At 62.5% G+C, this 19,720-nt stretch overlaps 1 protein-coding gene across 1 annotated transcript in view; it reads right to left on the bottom strand.

The window, feature by feature from the left end:
* PLCH2 (phospholipase C eta 2) overlaps positions 1-19,720 on the bottom strand; it is a 64,964-nt gene that overhangs the window by 21,425 nt on the left and 23,819 nt on the right. Inside the window, exons 3-5 of the mRNA XM_018060479.1 lie at positions 2,876-3,022; positions 359-602; positions 24-153 (exon numbers count right to left, since the gene is read on the bottom strand). Of these exons, the coding sequence (XP_017915968.1) occupies positions 24-153; positions 359-602; positions 2,876-3,022 (521 nt within the window). The remainder of the gene's footprint in view (positions 1-23; positions 154-358; positions 603-2,875; positions 3,023-19,720) is intronic.

Genomic DNA, 19,720 nt, shown 5'->3' on the forward strand with positions numbered 1-19,720 from the left:
CACACACCTGGGTCTGGGCTTACCTTGAACATCTGCTTCACCCTCTGCCGGGGCAGGTTCACGTTCAGCTTGTGCAGCAGCTGCAGAACCTCGCCAATGCTCAGGCTGCCATCGCCATTCTTGTCAGCTTCGTCAAATGTCTGCTTCAGCCACTTTGGGGCCAAGTTAGGGACCAACGTGGGTCCAGCAGGGCCAGCCATACCTCCCCTCCCCTTCCATTCCCGGGCAGGAAGGTGTGAAGGACCCCATCCCAGTGCCCCTTTCCCCAAATACATGAGCCAGCTGGGGTGGGGAGCCCACCGAGGTGGACAGCGAGGGTGCATCCTGGGGCCCTCCCGCCCGCCACACACAAGGATATTGGTCCCGGGTGCGCTGGCGGCGGGCCAGGCTGTCCTCGTCGCTGATGCCGGCCATGAGGTAGCGCAGGCCCGTGACCCAAGTGCGCGCCTCGTCGCCACTGGGTGAGACCAGGTCCAGCGACTCCCGGTGGCTGCCATGGTAGATGCTGAAGCAGCAGTTGGGGTCGAAGCTGCTGTCAGGGTAGCGCTGGAAGATCTCAGACTGCCGCCCCTCGCTTACCTCCTGGATGGAGTCGATGGAGACTGCAGAGGCAGAGGGGTACAGCACGGTCACAGCCCTCCCCAGGATTTCCCTCCTGTCTGAGGCTAGGGGAGAGGGCATTTCAAAGGGCCCTTGGGGTGTTGCTGTTCTGTCGCTTGGTCGTGTCTGATTCTTTGCAACCCCATGAACTGCAGCACCCCAGGCTTCCTTGTCCTTCACTATCTTCTGGAGTTTGCTCTAACTCATGTCCACTGAGTCAGTGATATCATCCAGCCATCTCATCCTCTGCTGCCCTCTTCTCCTGCCCTCAATCTTTTCCAGCACCAGGGAAATCTTTCCCACCCCTGGGGAGAAGGAAATATCACAGATATGCTGGGGCTGGTGAGCTCGCCTCTTCCCTCTCCGCTCTGACCCTGGGGTCTGCCCACCTTCCCTCTGGCCATGAAAGAGGTCCATCCTCCCCAAGAGAAGGGCCGCCTTCTCCTGGCCAGCCACCCTGGGTCTGTCCTCTGTGTCTGGAATGAGGAGAACCAGACAAGCCAATTCCATTTGTCAAGCTCCGGCCAGTTGCCTCTCATCCTGGGAAGGCAATTGCTGGCCAGCACGGCCGAGAGCCTGTGGCGATCTCTGTGGTAAACTCTAGCGCCAGCAGGTGGGAGCCAGGGACGGTGGGGTCCCGCTTGGCATGTGCCAGATCAGGCTGAAGGAAGAATTTCATTACTGGCCACAGTGCCTGGAGCTCCGTGGAGCCTGTGTTCAGAGACTGAATCCTCAGGAAGAGATGAGCTCAGAGGTCATCCTTAGGGTCTGTTCCTGTGCACCCAGCAGGGTCCTTTCACAGATAACGGGGCACAGGTAGCAGCCCCTCTGGGAGCAGGTGCCCTGAAATTGGCACAGCCAGGGACCCTTAGCATCACACGCTCTGCCTGGCCCCTGTTGCCTCTACACCCAGCGCCCGGTGCCTGCTCCCAGAGGCGGGGTCAGCACCACTCTGGGCATTACCCTGTCTGGTGCAGTAATGGTGGGCCTCCCCAACTTACACTGTGAAGGGTGGCCTCACTCCTCTGTCCTCTGCCCTCACTGCCCCCTCCCCAGGGGCTCCTGTTTCCCCTGCACCCCCTGCCTGGAGGGGGCCTGTCCTGCCTGCTTCTCCATCCAGCTCCCTGTGGCTCACATGTCTTTGGCAAGGAGGCAAGGGTTCAGGGCCCCCAGATTAGGGGATGCTGACAGTCAGGAAATAGCTGCCTCTCGCCCCATTCCTCTCTCCCAAGGACCCCTCCAAGGCCAGAGTCAGCTGGTCTCCCCCATCCTAAGCCTGCTGGCCTCAACCTACCACCCCCTCCCCAGAGGGGTCACCATGACCCTATCCACCTCTCCCCTCTATTTGCCATCTGGTGTCCTTCTTATCACTCAGCATGACATGAAGTTATCCTACCATCAGGTGGTGTCACGACCTCACACCCAAAGACCAGAGTCACGTGGGCTAAATTCCCACGGCAAGCCCAGCGCCGAAACAGCGCCTCCCGATGGAGCGTCGGGGCTGCCGCCTGCACGGCTCACGGTGACTCCACCTCCCCAGGGCCCAGAGTAGTCCCAGCCCCTTCCTCCAAGACACCCTGCTAGGGGGCTCCACAGTGTGTCTCTCCTGGGCCCTGTGGTGGCAGCAGCTCCCGTAGCAACCACTGGGCTCAGGCCCTGCCCTGGCACATCTGCATGTCTCCAGCTGCCAGAGCCAGAGGAGGGGCGGCAAAGTCCCCTCTGTCACCTGCAAGGGCTCACGTGTCCCTCCCTGACTACCAGGACCCCCAGCAAGGTCCCTGCACAAATCCTCACAGCTCATTACCCTCCTGACCCATCCAGGCAGCCCTGCAGCCTCCATGCCCCTGCCGGCTGCTCAAGCCCCAAGCTGCCTGGGCCAGCACTGGGCACCGGGTCCTGTCCTCAGAGTGCCCAGGGGGCCAGACTAAAGGTCTTTTTGCCTCTTAGCCCTTCCCAGCACCCGGCGCAGGGCTGGGCATGGGTGCCACCCAGTCTCCATGGAGCCCCAGGGGATCTGCTGGGTGGACAGCAGGCTGGGGCCCTCCCTCCCTGACTGCATCCAGAGGCCACTGCAGCTCTCCAAGGCCAGCTGAGCCCATGTTTCAGGCCTGGGGACTTTCAGGGTTCAGGGTCTTGCTGCCCCTCCCACTGCCCGGTGGCTGCTCTGGGAGGGTCTCCTGCCCCAGGACTGTCCCACTCATTCTTGGCCTTCTCATTCTTGCATGAGGAGGGTCTCCTGCCACCCCCCCCCCCGCCCCGGGACCAGCCAACTCACTCTTGGCCTTCTCATTCTTGCGTGAGGGCCGCCAGCGGATGCAGGAGCGATGCTCGTCCAGGAAGTAGAAGCGGACCAGGCCCTTGGAGCTGCCCCGGAGCTTCACCATCTGCGTCCCCGCCTGCATGGCACTCATACATCGTTCCACTGGAGGCCCACCGAGCCGCCACACAGATAGACAGACACAGACAGACAGACGGAGCACCGGTGAGTGCTGCAGCAGCCCCCTGATCACTGCAGCCTCAGGTGCACCCCCAAGTGCTCACGGGGTGCAGAGGCCACCCCCAACCCATCAGGGCACCAAACTCAGACCCCTTCAGGGCTGCCTGTGACCCCAGCTGCTGGCCCAGGTCACAGATTCAATCTGGGACCCTGCCCAGTAGCCAGAGTCCACACAGAGTTCGGACCAGCTCTGCCCAGCCAGGTCCATGAGGCCGAGGGTGCACCCAAGAGCACAGGTCCCAGAAGGTACTGAGCCCTCACCTTCTTCACAGGACCTAACTGCCTCCCCCCCAACCCTCCTTCCTCCATCCATTCAGCCTCTGTCTGCAGCCCAAACATCTCCCATGTCCCAGGGGAGGGGATACTGGCCAGGACAGTGGCCCCAGGGCTGGAGAGGTACCAGGCTCCTGAAGTCCTGGGGACAGGACCATCCCAGCCCTCCTTGGGCCCTTCACAGCTGCTTACAGAAGGCCCAGAACCAGGAGGTGCCCTCTGGGGAAGCACCAAGTCATTAACCCACAAGGTCCCCTGATGAGGGACCCTCAGGTGGTGTGGAGACCTGTGGCAGTGCCAGCCCCAAGGACCAGGCAGTGGGAACTTCTCAGAGGAAGCCAACCTCTGTTCTTGAGCTGCAGGCATGGTGGACTGCGGGGGAGGGGGTGAGGGGGGGGAAGCAGGGGCACCCAGTGGGGACGGGTGCAGAAGGCAGTGGGCTCCGCTGAGACACCAGGAGGTGAGGGGATGGTGTGGCCACGGGGACATAGTAGCAGGTGAAGGGAGGAGGCTGGGGGTGAGGACAGGGACGGTCCAGGGGCCTAAACAACTGGGCCAGGCCCCACTCCCCCAGCTGGACAGAGACCTGGTGGAACGGACCAACCTGGATTGGGCTCTCCACAGGCCAGCCCCACTGGGACAAACTCTACTGTCCCATCCCCCCGCCCTGAGTCTCACCACAATCAAGGGTACCCACTCTGTCGGCCTCTTAGGGCCGACGTGTCTGAACAGCATGCTGGCCTCGCCCCACTGGGGCTGAAGGTGCCACTGACCCCAAAGTACCAGGGACCCCCTTAGAGAGTGTCCAGCCAGCACATCCACCAGGACCATGCCCTCAGCCCCTCCTTGCCCCTGACTCCCCCACCCCTTCCTTCCCCACTGCCTACCTGGGGTTCAGCCTCCAGACCCCAAGGTGGGGGGCTCAGAGAGGCAGACCGGGGGATGCTGTCAGAGCCCCAAGACCCTCAGAGGGAAACCGAGGGGTTGGGAGGTTACAGGTTTGGATGGGGGGTGGTGGGAGCTCCCAAGCTTTTCACACTCCGAGGAGCGGCCCCACCCTCCTAACTCCAGTGACCCTGGTGCTGGGCAGGGCTCTGGCAGGGAGGAGCAGACCAGTTCCCACCCCAGACGACCAACCAGACAGGCCAGCCCCCTTACCTAGTGGGCCAAGCTGCCACTGCGGGGACACAGCCACGCTCCCGCCGACCCAGAGGAGGGCCTCCGCCAGGCAGGCCACGGTTCCCTTGGTCCGGCTGGGGGTAAGCGGCCAGGGGACGGACATGCCCCGATGATAGCCGGAGCCCCCTACCCTACCTAGGCAGTGGGTCAGGTGGTGGTGGGCAGCCCCGGGGCTCCACGCGGCCCCCTTCTCTCCTCGGCTCCCTCTTTCCCTCTTCACTGGCCTCCAGCTCCCCCGCAGGGCTGCTCCCAGATGCCTCTGGCATTGGCCTGACTGTCACCCGCTGTCTCTGATGGCCCCTGTGCCAGTCCGCCCCCCTTCCAGGGCCACAGAGGGGTCCTGGGAGAAGCCACGACCCAGGGTCTGGAGGTGGAAGAGCCGCAGCGCCGCTGCCCGCCCCGCCCACTCTCTGCCCAATCCCCTGCACTAATCCAAGCCTGGATCTGGCCCAGCTGGCCAGAGGATTTAGGCCAAGGGAACTCCCAGCTGGGGACCGGCAGGGACTGGCAGTGTCATCTGAGGCCCCAAGTCACCAGCCCCTACAACCGGCTGAGTAGAGACAGGCAGGACAGATGAGTGGTCTCACTGGGGACCCAGAGAACACAGCTGGGAGGCCTGGGGTGATGATCCTCACAGGGACCACCCACTGGAGCACACTCTCAGGCCCCCCAGAGGTGGTGTACCCCACCCTTCCCATGCGGGAGGCCTTGCCCCGGAGGCTGGGGTGGCCAGGGTCAGCTGCCTGGCTCACGACCGACCTGTCCTGAGGGAGGAGGGCTGGGCCCAGGAAGGACCATCCTCTGCCTGCTGACCGGACACAAGGCCTAGTCAAGGCCACCCAGCTCAGGCCCAGACAAGGGCGTCTGGGGGCAACCAAGCCCAGAAGAAGCCGACTGCTCTGTGGGCAGTTCTGGGGCAGCAGGAGAGGTGAAGCAGGAGGCACATCCTCCTCTCACGGGCCAGGGACCACTGGGTATCGGGCTCCTGGGGCAGGCCATTTTGGCAGACAATGGGGCACAGGCCAGAGGGCAGAACCCCACTGAGTCACTGCAGCTGACCTCGGAGAGGACCTCACGTTCCTCCTGTCTCTGGCCCATTAGCCCCAGCCACCCTGTGCCCCTACCTAGGCCCGCAGGGACAGCGACAGTGCTGGGCCGGCACCCTTGAGTCCTCATTGCCATAAAACCCATGGCTCCCAGGCAGTGTGTCAGCCTTCCCTCCCCAGCACAGACAGTCAGGGCCAGGCCTGGGCCACAGAGACTGGGACAGAGGGCACCGGAAACCAGGCAGCCTGGGACACTTGCTGGGGTCCTCATTGGCTCAATGGGGAGCCTCACTGGCTGCAGTCTGGGGTGCCCTCGTATTCCACCCCCTCCAAGGCTCCCCGCTCAGCTCATGCCCTTGGCCTCTCAGCTGATCAAGGGTTTCCTACCACAACCTGGGGGCCCATCTTCGTGGTCAAGGCCCCTGGGAAAGGGTACAACTCCTGCATCCCAGACTCCCTGCATCTTCATGGTTGCCCCAGGCCATAATCCTGCACTGACCAGGCATATGAGGTCAGGCTAATCCAGCCTCACTCTGGGCTCTGCAGCCAGGGCTCCTCTACTGCCCAGGGCACCCACACCACCCCTGATGCTCCATGAGACAGGTGGGCACAGGACTGCAGCCACTGTGTAAAGCCAGGAAGGCCCCAAGACTGCAGGACAGGCTCCTGAGGGGGGCCTCCCCCGGGGCTGCTGCCTCACCCCATGTGCACCTGAGCACACTAGGTGTGAAAGCTACGCCCCAGTTAATTGCCAAGCTGGGCTCGAACCCACAACAGGCCCCAAGCCCAAGTGGTTCAGTCCCCCAAACCAGGAGGCCTGGGTTCCCTGCTTCTCCACCCCCCACCCCCGGCAAGGGCACCAGGCTGGCAACACCATCTGGGACCCCATGCCCACACAGTCACCTGAGCCAGTCCCACCCTTCACTCCCTCAGAGTCACACTTGGGGCCCAGGACCCGAGAAACCCCCTCCACTGTTTGGAGTCCTCTGTCCTGTGACCCCAGGGACTCTTTCAAGGCTCCTCATCCACCTTGCAGCTACTGACAGGACCGTGTGTATTCACTTCTGCAATCCCCACCTCCTGGGCAAGGAAGTCTGGGCCTGTCCTGCTCTGCCCCTGCACTGGCTGGGACTTGGCACTCAAGTGTGGGTGGGCACAGGGCCCAGGCCACCAAGCCAGCTCCAGGAGGTGACAAGGAGTCAGCATCTGGCTTGGCTGTCCAACCTTCTAAGGCTCAGCCTCCTGAGGCAGCACCAACACCTCCAGCTGCAGCCCTGAGGGACCTTGGCCAGAGGACACAGCAGACAGGGGGCAGGGCACCTCCTGAGGCCAGGAGAGAGGACAGTGCCCTCAATCCCACAACAACCCCCGGAGGAGAGGCCCCGGGGGCCCGCCCCGCCTCAGCCGCTGCCCCACAGCAGGACTGCTGGCCGGGACACCTGGCCTCGGCACCCGCCAGGAAGTGGAGGCCTCAGGCACCTCACCTTGTCCCCCGCCTCTGTTCCCCCCGCTGTCAGAAGGTGGCCCCCAGCCCTTCACTCCTACCTTCCCCAAGCCCTGAGGAGGACAGCGGCCATGGGACATGGGCGGCCACTGCTCTGAGGAGGGAGTGCCCTCGAGGTCCGGTCAGAAGCTGGGCGGCTCTGGCTTAATTCTGTTTTTATGGCCAAGATCGATCTTGTCCTAACACGGCAGCCAGCACCTCCACCTCCCCCTTGGGAAGACTGGAAAATCAATTTAATCTTTCAACAAAACCCACAAATTACACCCACAGTCTTCCTGGCGCGAGCACACACACACACACGCACGCATGCACACGGACCCTTGTGGCACCCAGGCTCTCCAAGCGGGGCACCTGCCTTATCCACTCGCCTTTCAGGGGGCAAACCTGTATCCCTCCTGCTTGCCTGCCTCCATCCCCTCCCTCCTCTGAGGCTTCTGCACTTTCTTGAAGAACCTTTGAACAGCCCACTCCTGCGTCCACTCTGCTCAGAGTAGTCAGCAACAGCGGGACACACAGGCCCAAGGCTGCTCTGGCCCTGCCCCCCCTGCAGGCCCCCACTGGGTCCTCAGCCCTCCACCCTCTCCCCACACTGCATGGCGGGCCCAGATCAGCATGCAGTGGGTGCTCAGACAGTGCTCGGCTGGAGAAGGGGAAGGCGGACAGGGCCAGTGTGCCGGGCTCCAGCGCCCACGGGGCCTCAGCCCCTGGCCGGCGCCTCCAGGAGGGAGGGACGGGCCCACTCACATATGGCGGAGATTATTTAAACGTCTAGAAGCAGCGCATCCCCCCGCACGTCTGGGAGCCTCCTCCCCAACTATTTTTATTTTACCAGGCAGTGTGAGCTGGCGCCTTCAAGTCCACCCTCCCAGGCGAGACCTCGGGGAAGCTGTGCCCAGGGCCTGGGGGCACAGAGCCCAGGCTAGCCTGAGGGATCCACACCAGGCAGTGGAGTTGAAAGGTCACTTCGCTAGGTCAGCAAGGCCTGGGCCTGGCCCCCGACAGTCCTGGGATAGGGCTGAGGGCTGGTAGTGGGGGCAGCTGCCGGGGAGGGAGACACTGTCACCAGGCTGTGCCCTTTTCCTCCCGCAGGACCCCTCCCACAGGCAGGCAGCTTGGTCCTGCAGCAGAAAGAGGAGCCTTTGGTGGGCGGGGGCCTGGCCCTGGTGTCTCACCCAGTTGGGCAGTGAGGAGGGTCAGAGTGGGCGGGGGATGAGTGGCCAGGCTCTGCTCTGCCATCTTGGGCTGTTTCTGACTACCTGCCCTCTGCTGGCCTGTGCACTGGATCTCAGGAAGCTGGGGATCAAGAGTGTTCTAGAGGATGGGGACAGACTGACGGCCAGTCTTGCTCCATCCAGCAGGCCAGTCGGACTGAGCTTGTCCCTTCCACCTGCCCAGAGGCCCTTGGCGCTTCTGTTCTGGGCAGGGACAGCAGCAGCCTCCCCACCACCCTGCTCCCTCTGCAGTTGGTGGCCCAAGTTCCTGCCAGGATCAGTCCCAGGAGGGCCCGTGGGAACCTTCTGTCCACCAACCAACAAAGAGATGGAGCTGAAGCACTCACGGGGGTCAAAGCTGTCCACAGCTGTCCCACAGCCTCCTGTGGCAGTGGACAGGGTGGACAGGACACTTTCTGGGGCAGGGGGTGTCCAGTGCCCTGCACCTACCCCCTGGAGAAGCCCCTTCCCACACAGTGTGCCCCCACATTGTCCTGGAGCCATCTGAGCACCACAGGAGCTGGGGGTTTCCAACATTCAGCCTTCCTCTGCCCATGCAGCAGAGCCAGGGTCGCCTCGCACCAGCCAGGGACAGTGCCAGCCCCGGGTCCCCTGCCCGGCTATAGTGGCACTCATCCCATTCCACAGATTTCGGGAGAGGACTCTGCTAGCAGTGTTCATGACCTCCAGCCCTCAAAGGCGCCCCAGTGCCCGTGTTCTGGGTGCTCCCAAGTCCCCTCGTGGCATCACTGGGCAAGGCCGGGTGCCAGGTGGACCAGCGCATATCAGGATGGGCCCCGGGGAGCCAACGGGAGCAGCTGGAGGGGGAGAGAGCAGCTCACAGCGGCACTGGAGGGGGGGCACTTTCCTGAAAAGTCACCAGATGGAACCTGGTCTGCCTGGGGGGAGGAGAGGAAACTCCTGCCGGGCTGGGGGGGCAGCTCCAAGGGAGGGGTCCTTGTGTACTGATGAGCCATTCCTGCCCCCACCCCATACCCACCCAGGCCCCGTGGGGAGGCCGCGCAGCAGCTGGTGGGGCTGGATGGCCACCGGGCAGAGTGGGCACAGAGCCATGAAGGAGCAGAGAAACAAGATGCCCGGGCCCGCCCCCCAGCCCAGCCACGCTTCCCAGCCAGGGCAGCGGCCACCTCCAGGCAGCTTCCTCGAGAGCCCTGGGGCCTAGGCACCAAGAAGATGTTCCAGGATTGGGTGGGCCCCCAGAGTCTGACTTCCTGAAGCTGCCCACCCTCCCCACAGGGGGCTGGCCCCACAGCCCACTTCTGCCTCCTACCCTGGGGGCCCAGTGGACCCCACACTCATGCCACTCACTGACCGAGGAGGACGCTGAACCTGGCCCTCTGGCAGGTCCACCACAGGGCCCCAACCTCCAGGAAGAGTTTCTGAAGGAAATAGAGCTTGGCTGAGGCAGGCCGAGGGCTGGGTCCTGTTCAATGTGAAATAGAGACCACCCTGAGTCACCTTGAAGCGTGTCTGTGGGTCCCTGGATCTAAGCAGGCTGAGGAAACCCCCCAGGACTTGATGGGGGTGACTTCCTCATGGCTCGGAGACTTCCTGGGCCACTATGCCTGTGTTCCCCACCCTTGGGACACAGAGCTAGAGGGGGTCCAGGGGCCCTGGTGCAATGGGAGCAGGTGGACTCAGAGCAGCTCACCTCCCCTCTTGGCTGACTGGCTGGTGCACAAGGCCCCACCTTGGGCCCCTCCACACAGGCTGCCTGGTGGGGGTGGAAACCCTGGCCCACTTCCTCTCCCCACACTTCCCAGGAGTGGGGAAGCAGCCTGTCCTGGGGAGAGAGCCCGCTGTCCCACCTGGAGGCCCACACCCACCGACCTGCCCCACACAGAAAGGCCGTCCAACCGGTGGGAGCCCACGCAGCGGAGCAGAAAGTGAAGTCCCGGGTAGAAACAGACGTTTCCGATTACTCATCCCCCTCCTCAACGCCCCTCCCACCACACCCCTCAGTGATGTGGAGCCGGCCTGGGCTCGGCACAGGAGGGGCCTCGAGTCCCTCAACCGCCCGCCCCTACCCCAGGAGACGAGCACTTCCCAGAGGGGGCCAAGCCACTGACTTTCCAGGAGCCCCAAACCACCGCCATCCACTCATTAGCTGTGCAGATGGAAGCTGGACCCAAGACTCCAGCCATCTGCTCTGTCCTCGGCTGCACGTTTGAGACTGTTCTCTCCCTGGGAGGGAGAGGAGGGCAGAGAAGGGCCACGCTGTGTGCCCCCTACTTGAGCTGGCCGAGCCCTCTGCCCAGAGGATGGGGCACGGAGGGTGGGCTCTCAGTAGGTCCTGCTGCTGACAGCCCACTCCTCTCCCAGGACCAGGCTCTTCCCTCGCTGGTGGCAGACCCTGGCCGTGTTGGGGCTGCCTCGACCTTGAGGTCCTGGGGCCACATGGCAGCAGCCACATCCACACAGTCTGTAGGTGGGCACCGTGCACCCAGAGGCTCTGATGGAGGCTGGGCCAGGCCAGAGCTCCCCGCAGGTCAGACTGGTGGGAACATGCTAGGTCAAGACCTCCCCAGGGACCACCCAGCCATGGAAGCCCTGCCCTGCCCTGGGGGCTGCAGTCAGAGAGTGGGTGCTCCCAGGGTGGCATGAGCAGGCAGCCAGGCTGGGAACTGTACTACCATTCCATCTGTACCACCAGCCACACTGTCCTCCATTCATAAAAGGTAACTCAGCTGTGGGGGGAGGGGCAGGAGAGGGGACAGGCAATCCTGGAGTAGCCACACAGGCCAGGCACACTCTTCTCAAGGCCACCCTATGAGGGCAATCCCATGCTGTCCTTCTCTTCCACAAGAGGCTCAGAGAGGGCCAGTGCCTTGCTTGAGGTCACACAGCTCATCAGAGGCACCACCAGGGACCCACACTCAGTCTGCTGGCAATAAAGCCCCTGCCTTCTACACAGGCTCTCCAAGGCTCCCCCCACCCCCAGCCTTCCCTCATGCCCATGCCAATCAGAGGGCAGAACAAACTGGGTCTAGAACAACCGGATCCAGACAAGTTACCAGAAGGCTGCTCCTGCTGTCCTTGGAATCCCAGCCCTTAACTTAGAACCCCACTTCTTGTGTTGTCTGGCCAGAGTCACTCCTGCTGCAGCCATGGGGCTGGCCCCCGTCCCTCCCTGCCTCTCCTACCCCTGGTCCAGACCAAGTGCTGCACTGGGGACACACAGAGACCCTCTTTCGAGAAGTTCTTTCCATCCCATCCGTGCAGGATAGACGCCGACACCCAGCACTTGGCCCCTCTACACTCAAGCTCCCTGTGCCAGGCAGGTCCGGACAGCCTCAGAGGACTCCTGCCACCCCTGCTGACCTGTGCTGTCTGCCCGGGGCAGTGCCCAGGCCCCCAGGTCAACACAGCGTGACATATTTGAGCAGGAAATCGCCCATATAGGTGCCAGAGTTTAGTAACCATGGGCAGGTCCCTCAGGCAGAGGCTACCGTTGCCCTGTCCATGGTGCTGACAGAGGCTTGGGGCTGCCCCCACCACCCTGGATGGGGGCAGGGGTGAACAGGCTCAGCCCCAGGGTCCTTCAGGTCAGGACACCCCAGACTTGCTCCCCTACCAAGGCTTCTGCCCACTGGGGGCAGGCCGGTGGCTGGGGACTGTGTTGGCTCTGCCAGGCACCTTTTCCCACTGCCCATGGGAGTGGAATGCCAGCACAAGTAGGGACGACGTGGGTCAAGGGGCAAGCAGAGGGAGGGATATGCGGGTGCTGATGCGAATGGGGTCATCCCAGAGATCTTCGATCGGAGTAGGGGGTGGATGGGAGTCAAACATTGCCCACGTGGGGTGAGAGGGTCCCCAATGGGCATCTCAGCACCCGGTCCTAGACTCCCCGAGGAGCTGACCACAGCCTTCCTCCAGCCCCTGCTGACCCCTTACCTTGGTCCAGGCTGAGCCCGCCGGGGTCCCCAGGTGCTTCCATGGCCCGCAGGCGCCACCCCCACCGCTACCAGAACAGCTTGAGGGGTCCCCAGGCAGCGTGCTGGCCCCGTGAGTCCGTCAGAACCGGGCGCCCCTCGCGCGCCCATGCCCGATCAACGAGCTGAGTGCTGCCAGAGCTGCCGCTGCTGCCGGGACCGCCCCTCCCGCGGGAGCCCCGCCCGCCTTAACCCTTCACTGCCACTGCCACGGCCAGGCTGGGAACCACAGAGGGTGGGACAGAGCACCCCGGGCAGGGATGGGGGGTGGGGTGGGCGTGAGGGAGGCACTTCTCCAGCAGAGGCTCGGGCACCACCCCTGGCTGTCCCTGACCTCACTCCCATCCTCCAGGCCAGCCCTCCTACCAGAAGGGACAGCTGCATGCAATTCCCCCAGGAGCCAAATGTGGTCCCAGCTGGCATCCCCCACATCACTGCACAGCCCCCTCCCAGGCAGGTGGGCCAGATCCAGGACAAGTCACCCCACCCCACAAGGGGCCCCCATGAAGGTTCAGCACTTCAGGGGTGACATTTCACTGGTTGTCCTGGTGGGGGTTGTGCAGGATGACAACAGTGGGGGTCCAGGAGCCCCTGGTGACAGCCCAGTCTCTTAGCATCCAAATCCCTCCTGCCCCCTCCCCTGCCTACCGAAGTCTGTGCGGTCTGGGAGGTGGTGGGGCTGCAGGGTACCAGAGAATAGCCCTCTAGCATGCTGGCTGGGGCAGGCCCTGCCAGGAGCCAAGCAGGGGCACAGTCAGAAGGACAAGTATGGAGCAGCGCCCCCACCTCAGCCCCGACCCCCAGCAAAGCCTGCCTCTCCGGCAGCGCTCCAGTTCGACCTGCTGCAGCACCATCGCAGGGAAACATTTCCCAGATCAACACAAGTGGTTTCTCTCCCTAGGGTGCTGCTTTGAAAGCTGCTGCTTCTGCCCAAAGCCCCGTCTGGCAAGGCTGACCCACAGCCTAGGGGCATCCTGGGGAGGTTTACAGGGATGAGGGAGCCCGGCCTGGGGCCAGGCAGGCATAGGGCCTGAGCAGAGGACTGGGGGCTCCTCGGGGCTCTCTGAGCCACTGCCTCCCCAGGGGCTGATGGCTTCCTGCCAGGCGAGGCCCTTAAGTATGGATGGGGGATGAAGCCACCTGGGCTGTCACCACCACCCCCTGGACCCTACCCAGGGAGAGCCCAGGGTCACCCGCCCAACCCCCTGAGAGGGCAGGGAGCAAAGCGAGGAGGGACAGTCCAGCAGCCACACCTGGGCTTGGTAAGTCCAGTCCCCACTGGGGATGGGCCAGCAGCCCCAAACTCTCAGAAGGGGAGAAACCGGGGCAGGAAGTGGGGAACAGGGAGAGGAGATGACAGGCTAAACCAAAGGCGGACCTGAGATGGAGAACGCGCCGGGTGGGGGACGAGGGGGCAGGGGTGTCAGCGAACCACGGGGCCCTGGGGCAGGGGCTCGGAAAGCCCAGCGCGCCTCCCTGGAGTGGACCAAAGGCCCTTTAGCCCTCCCCTGTGGAGCAGCGGATGAAACTCAAGTTCAGGTTCTAATGAATAATCCATTGGTGTCGCCAGCCCCGCCCACTGAGCTCAGCCCAGCGAGATGATTTCCGTTACTGGGGCCTGCGATTAAAGGCGGTGATTAAAAGCTGCCTGCTGCACATGTTAATTTGCTTAAGATTCTGATCTCCTAAATCTCCTTTCTGGGCATTTAAGCAAAATTCTGCCTTTGGGAGCATGTGATGTGGCCTGGCTAGTGTGGGTGGGGCTGCACGTGGAGGAAGGGCCACCAGTCCCCAGTTCAGGAGTTTGATTTCCTTCTTGTTTGAAGAAGCAAACAGGAGGACAGTCAGGTGATGGGGAGTGGGCACAGGGCCCCTGCCTGAGCCCCCTCTCTGGGGTGGGTGTCTTGTGCCTGTGAGCCTCAATTCTGTCCTCCAGGCTGGCCACACTGCCCTCACCCCTGCCCCCCTCCAATGTGTGACACTCCTGCTTTAGGATCAGGCCCGGCTGCCTCAACCTGCTTTGGGTTGACTGGGGGACCAAGGGCCTTGCTCAGGCCTGGGGTTACAAGGAAAAAGGGGCTTCCCAAGCCCTGGGGACGGAGCCCAGACCTGGACACCCAGAGCTGGGCGGTGCATTTGGCCCCACAGGTCAGAACAGTTGAGGAGGACCAAGCCCAGCACTGTGACCTCTCTACCCCACTCTCTGGGGCGGAGCCGCGTCCCAGCTCTAAAACGCTGTGTCCGGCAGGGGCCAGTCTGAGGCTGGATCTGGCCGTGAGCTCCAGCTGGGTCCAAACTTCGGTTCCCATGCACTGCTGGGAGGAGCCAGGAGACTGTGCCCTAAGACATGGGCGCCAGCCTGCGCCTTGGACCCAGAGCCCTTGGTTTCCAGGCAGGCCTGCAAGTTGGGCAGACCTCATGTGTCACCGTGGTTTCCATACCTGAACTGGAAACACTGCACGTGTGTCCCTAGGACCAGGCTCTGGACGGGGGCAGCCACTCACTATCAGCTCCTGATAGCCAGGGCCACCTCAGGACCCTGCCAAGCCCATCCTCCCCGCCTCAGGCTCCCTGACCAGACCTGAGCCGGCCCTGATCCCCCTGCGACACACACCAGGGGTCGCCTCCTGCTGACGCCATGCTCGGCGTCGTGTGTGTGTACTGCCGTCACCCCTGACACTAGAGTGTCTCCACCTAGCTCTGTCTCTGCTGGGGGTGGGGGGCTCTAAAGACTGGACAGAGACTCGGAGAGGGGTGGGGCCACGCAGGGTCTCAGAGGGCAGAACCTGGTCCCCAACTCCCATGGCCCACCAGTGCCCTTCCACAGCCTGAAACCCACCTCCCACTTAAGAGTTTCACGGTTTACTTAAAGGGGATGGCACAGCCTCTGTCCTGGGGTCCTGCCAGAAGAGGCCCTACACCTCTGATCCCCAAAAATGCATCAGGCAGCCCTGTCCCTGAGCAAGGCTGGAGACCAGGGCCATGACCAGGACAGGGTCTCTATGGGCTTGGGGGACCCCCAAGGGCCTATGTGAATGCACGTGTGTGTGCCCTGAGGATGGTGGGTGCCCCCAAGCACAGCCTGTGGCAGCCTGTACCTGACCCTCCAGCCTCAGCTTCCCCATCAGTAACTGAGGAAGTTCCAGCAGTTCTGAGGGGGTGGCCAGCCTGGAGCCCCAGCTGAGGCCACGGATGAAGGTCTGGAGGGCAGGTAGGAGCAGTGGGCATCAGGTGGTGTCGCAGCTGCAACCAGGCCATCTTGTGCCACAGATCCAAGTGCAACACCCCTCTTGGTGGCCACCATGGGAGGAGCCCAGCCCTGAGCAGTGCCTGGGCCGCAGGACAGCTGGGCAGCCTGGGCCGCAGCGGCCACAGAGCTGGTTGGCCCTCAAGAGCAGACAGCCTTGAGGAATTGCCTTCCCACTGGTGGAGTAAGAAACCCTCAGAAACCTTCATGGGGCACCTCAAGGTTCCGGCTTCTAACTCCTACATGAACCTCCAGGGAGATGTGCCCCAGGACCCTCTGCAGGACACCAGCGTGCGGCCACAGCCCGGTTGCCTGTGAGGCTCTGCCGAGGGCCCACGGGCACCAGGGGCCCGGCGCATAGCAGAGATGCCCTGGTGGGTCCCTGATTCTGCTTCTCCAAGGCTGCTTCGGAATGTCCCAGTTAGCAGGGCCCTCAAGGCACCAGGTCCAACCTCTCTTCTTTTCCACAAGGAAAACCAAGCAGAGGGGTCTCGCCCAGGGTTCACGGCCAGGCAGAAGCAGAGCAGAGACCAGGACCCAGGCCCTGACCCCAGGCAGCACCCGTTCCAGATGGGTCACCCCAACAGCCATACTGGTCCCTGCTGCCACCTCCAGTGTGGGCCCCGCGGCCCAGCGCGCACACGCATGTTTTAATCACCTCTGCGAGGAGTCGAGCGCCTGTTTAAAGATGGAAAGGCGGCCCCTCGGGTAACAAGTCAGCACTGACAGCCCCGCCGCTGGGAGTGACACATAGCCCAGCAGCGGCACCGGGGAAGTTTTATTAATTATTCAACAATGAAGCCAATTTAGCATCACTTTCTTGGTGGGTTTGAGAGTTCTGTAAACGTTACGGCTTATGTTAAGGGACTGAGAAGCCCAGGAGGCCTTAATGGGTGACCTGATGCACCTCACCATCTTAGATTCGCAATCAACACACCAGTACAGGCTGAGCAACATCCTGCCTTGAGAAGTAGCTGGGGAGGCAGAGGCAAGTGGCACAGGGAGGCCAGGCAGGGGTCAGCCCCTCTGTCTGGGCTCCAAGATGCCCCCCAAGAAGATTTCCTGCTCCCTCAGGCCCTGATCCCCTCGTGGGATCACCCCTGTGATGAGCTGAGCCCAGGGCTTGGGCCTGAAGTCGCGGTCACAGAGGAGCACTTGGCCTGGCTGGGGAGGACTAAGGGCAACCAGCCTGACCAAGCTGCCCGGAGTGACCAAGCTGCCCGGAGTGACCACAGGCCATAGGAGGAGATGGAGGCAGGGTGTGAGGTAGCAGTGAGGTGTGCGGCCAGCTCAGGCCAAGCTCCAGAGAGCATCTGGGAAGACGACTGAGAAAGTGGGATCCAAGGAACCAAGAACTGGACAGAATCGTGGAGTACAGGGTGAAGAGCCTAGGAGACCCTGATGCAGACGTCCTGGGTGGGAAGGGTGCTGCTCTGGGCCTGGCATCCCCACCACCCCTCACAACCCCACACCAGCCCCCTACAAGGGCATGAACCTGCCTTTTGGGGCCCCAAGCCTGGCAGAGCCAGGCGACCCTTCGAAAAAAACATCGTCCGTCGCTCAGTCCCCAGGCAGGAGAGGGACAAAGAGAGTCACACACAGCAAGGAGGAGCTGGGTTTGAGGTTGGTGGATTCAGGGGGCAGCAGAGCCAGTGGAGTCCCACTGACCAGAGAGGTTCTCGTTGCCACAGCCTCCTCAAGGGTCACTGGGCAGGATGAGGGCCAAGGCTCAATGTGGCCAGATCCCTAGGACTTCAGGGGAGGAGGCAGGAAAAATAGGCTGGCAGAGAGAGGAGGAAACAGACAGTGGGGAGGAAGGAGGAGTTCCCAGAAGGTTCTGCCTGAATGGCCAAGGCCACACCCTCACGTGCAGGCCCCCAGCTGCCCAGGGACCCAGTCCCCACTCAGGCAGCTATGACACACATCCACTCACCTCCCCCCACCCCTTCCCCTGGACAGCCTTGTGCCCAGATCACCAGAGGGGCCTGGCCAGGTCACTGGGCCAGGGCCCAGCCCCAGGCTGCTGCGGCCCCCCAGACATAGCCTGCGGGAACAGCACTGCCCTCATCGCCCGGCACTGCCGCCCTGCACCAACCTGACCTAGATTCTGCGCCCTCATGCAGAGCTGGGCAGAGCCATGGCTGCCAGGCACCAAGACAGTGGGCTAGTTTCCAGGCTAAATGTGGCTGCAGAGCCGCTGGCCCAGCCCACCCAAGGCAACCCCCAACACCCCAGAAGCGGCCTACCATTGACCCTGTAGCAAGCTGAGCCAGCCCCCAGGACCTGGGCATCCCCTTCAGCCTCGCCAGGCTGTGCACCATCTTGGCACCAGTGTGCCCCTGGGCACGGGGACGGAAAGCCACTTGGCCACTTGCATCGACTAAAACTACACACATCTTTGAAATTAGAAGCACATGCATGCCAAGCCCAGCCTTTGGCCACCAGGCCCACAAGCCTTGGACATCCTCCTGGGCCAGAGGGGCACAGGTGGCACGCATCCCCATGCTCCGGCCACATTCGGCCACCCGTGTCCCTGGGCTGTCCTTCCTCGCCCGTCCCCCAACCTGTTCCACTGTCACACACCGACCCCCACCCCAGCCAACAGCCAATGTTTATTAAGCACCTGCTGTGTGCCAGGCACTGCGCTTGGGGCTGGGGAGGGAGTGATGCGTGAAGTGGAAGCAGCCCACACCCTCAGGGAGCTTGCGGTTCAGGGAAGGTGGAGGAGTGGCCAGCAGTCCCAGGTCCTTTGCAGGAGCCCTGGGTTGGGTATGCAGAGCAGGGGACCCCTGCAGCCGTCAGCTTTTGCAAACCCTGGGAGAGGACAGGTCACTGCACTGCGTGGGGGAGCGCCTCTGACAGAGGTGGGGAGCCGCTCTTCAGGCTGGGCCCAGACAGGCAGAGAGGGGTCTGAGGGCACAAGGAGGCCAAAACAGAAGCAGAGATTTCAGCTGGACCACATTCACCACAGTGAGATGAGTTCTGGGCCCAGGACTCAGCTCAGGGCACAGAGGAGCCAGAGGGGGGTGAGTGGGAAGGGTTACTGGACCCCTCCTTGGCCATCAGCTTCCGCCCTGCTCCCGCCAAGGACGAACAGATAGTGCTGTCACTGGTGCTGGCCTGAAACCGTCCTTTAAGCGCTGCCTGCCCCAGTCTCCCCGGAGGTGCAATTTCATGTACAAATTATTTCTAATTTTACTCCATTGCTATATCCAGACCGCCACTTGCTGGGTGTTCATTGGTAGAATGGAAGCCATTTAAAAATCCTGGGCATTAGCACATGCGTCTCCAACCACAAAGCTGAATAAGCAAATTAGAAAGGATTTACGATGAGGGTAGAGTCTGTCCTGATGACTTGTAGGGGGATGATGAGGCCACTGGGATAGGGCCAGGAGGGAAGGGCTCACGGTTTAGCCCCAGGGGCTCCAGGCATGTGGAGAGCACCCTGCAAGCTTGAGACACAGACCAGATTCCCAGTTTTCCCACAACACATGCTGAACTCGGTCTGGACACAGACCACAAGGGGCCTTCAGGACTGACCCTTTACAAAGAGAAGCCAGGTCCTACGAAGCCATGGTCGGCATGCGGGCAAGGACACCCTGGGTGTCACCAAATCCTGACCAGTGGCCAAGGGCCAACCCAGTCACTGGGAGAGGGGGCCGCAGAGCAAGGAGGTAGCCACTAGCACCATGACACTGCCAACAGTCAGCTTTCCACCAATGGGACGATGCTTGCATCCACACAAGTGTTCAAACCCAGCAAGACTCCAGGGACCAAGAGGCAGACACAGGGAATGAAACCGGGACTGTCCCATAAAGACAGGTCTATGGCAGGGGTACCAGTTTTTGAGAGCACAAGTCTGCGGAGGCCTCAGCCAGTGCCAGACCCACTGTCCCTCCACACCCCTGCCCCACACTGGAGTTAGTGAGGCCCTAATCATTACACTCCTCCTTCAGAGAGGTGGGCAATGCCCTCAGCAAGACGTGTGCAGGGTGTCTAGGAGCAAGTGTGACCACAGCTGGGAGAGTGAACACAGTTCAGGAAGGGGGTGTGAACACAGCTCAAGAGATGAGTGGGGGTGTGAAAACACAGCTGGGAGGAGGTGTGAACACACAGCTGGGGGGAGGTGGGGACACATAGCTGGGGAAGGTGTGAACACAGCTGGGGGAGGTGTGAACACACAGCTGGGGGAGGTGTGAACACACAGGTC

This window comes from Capra hircus, chromosome 16 (genome assembly GCF_001704415.2).
Source record: "Capra hircus breed San Clemente chromosome 16, ASM170441v1, whole genome shotgun sequence".
NCBI classification, from domain to species: domain Eukaryota; kingdom Metazoa; phylum Chordata; class Mammalia; order Artiodactyla; family Bovidae; genus Capra; species Capra hircus.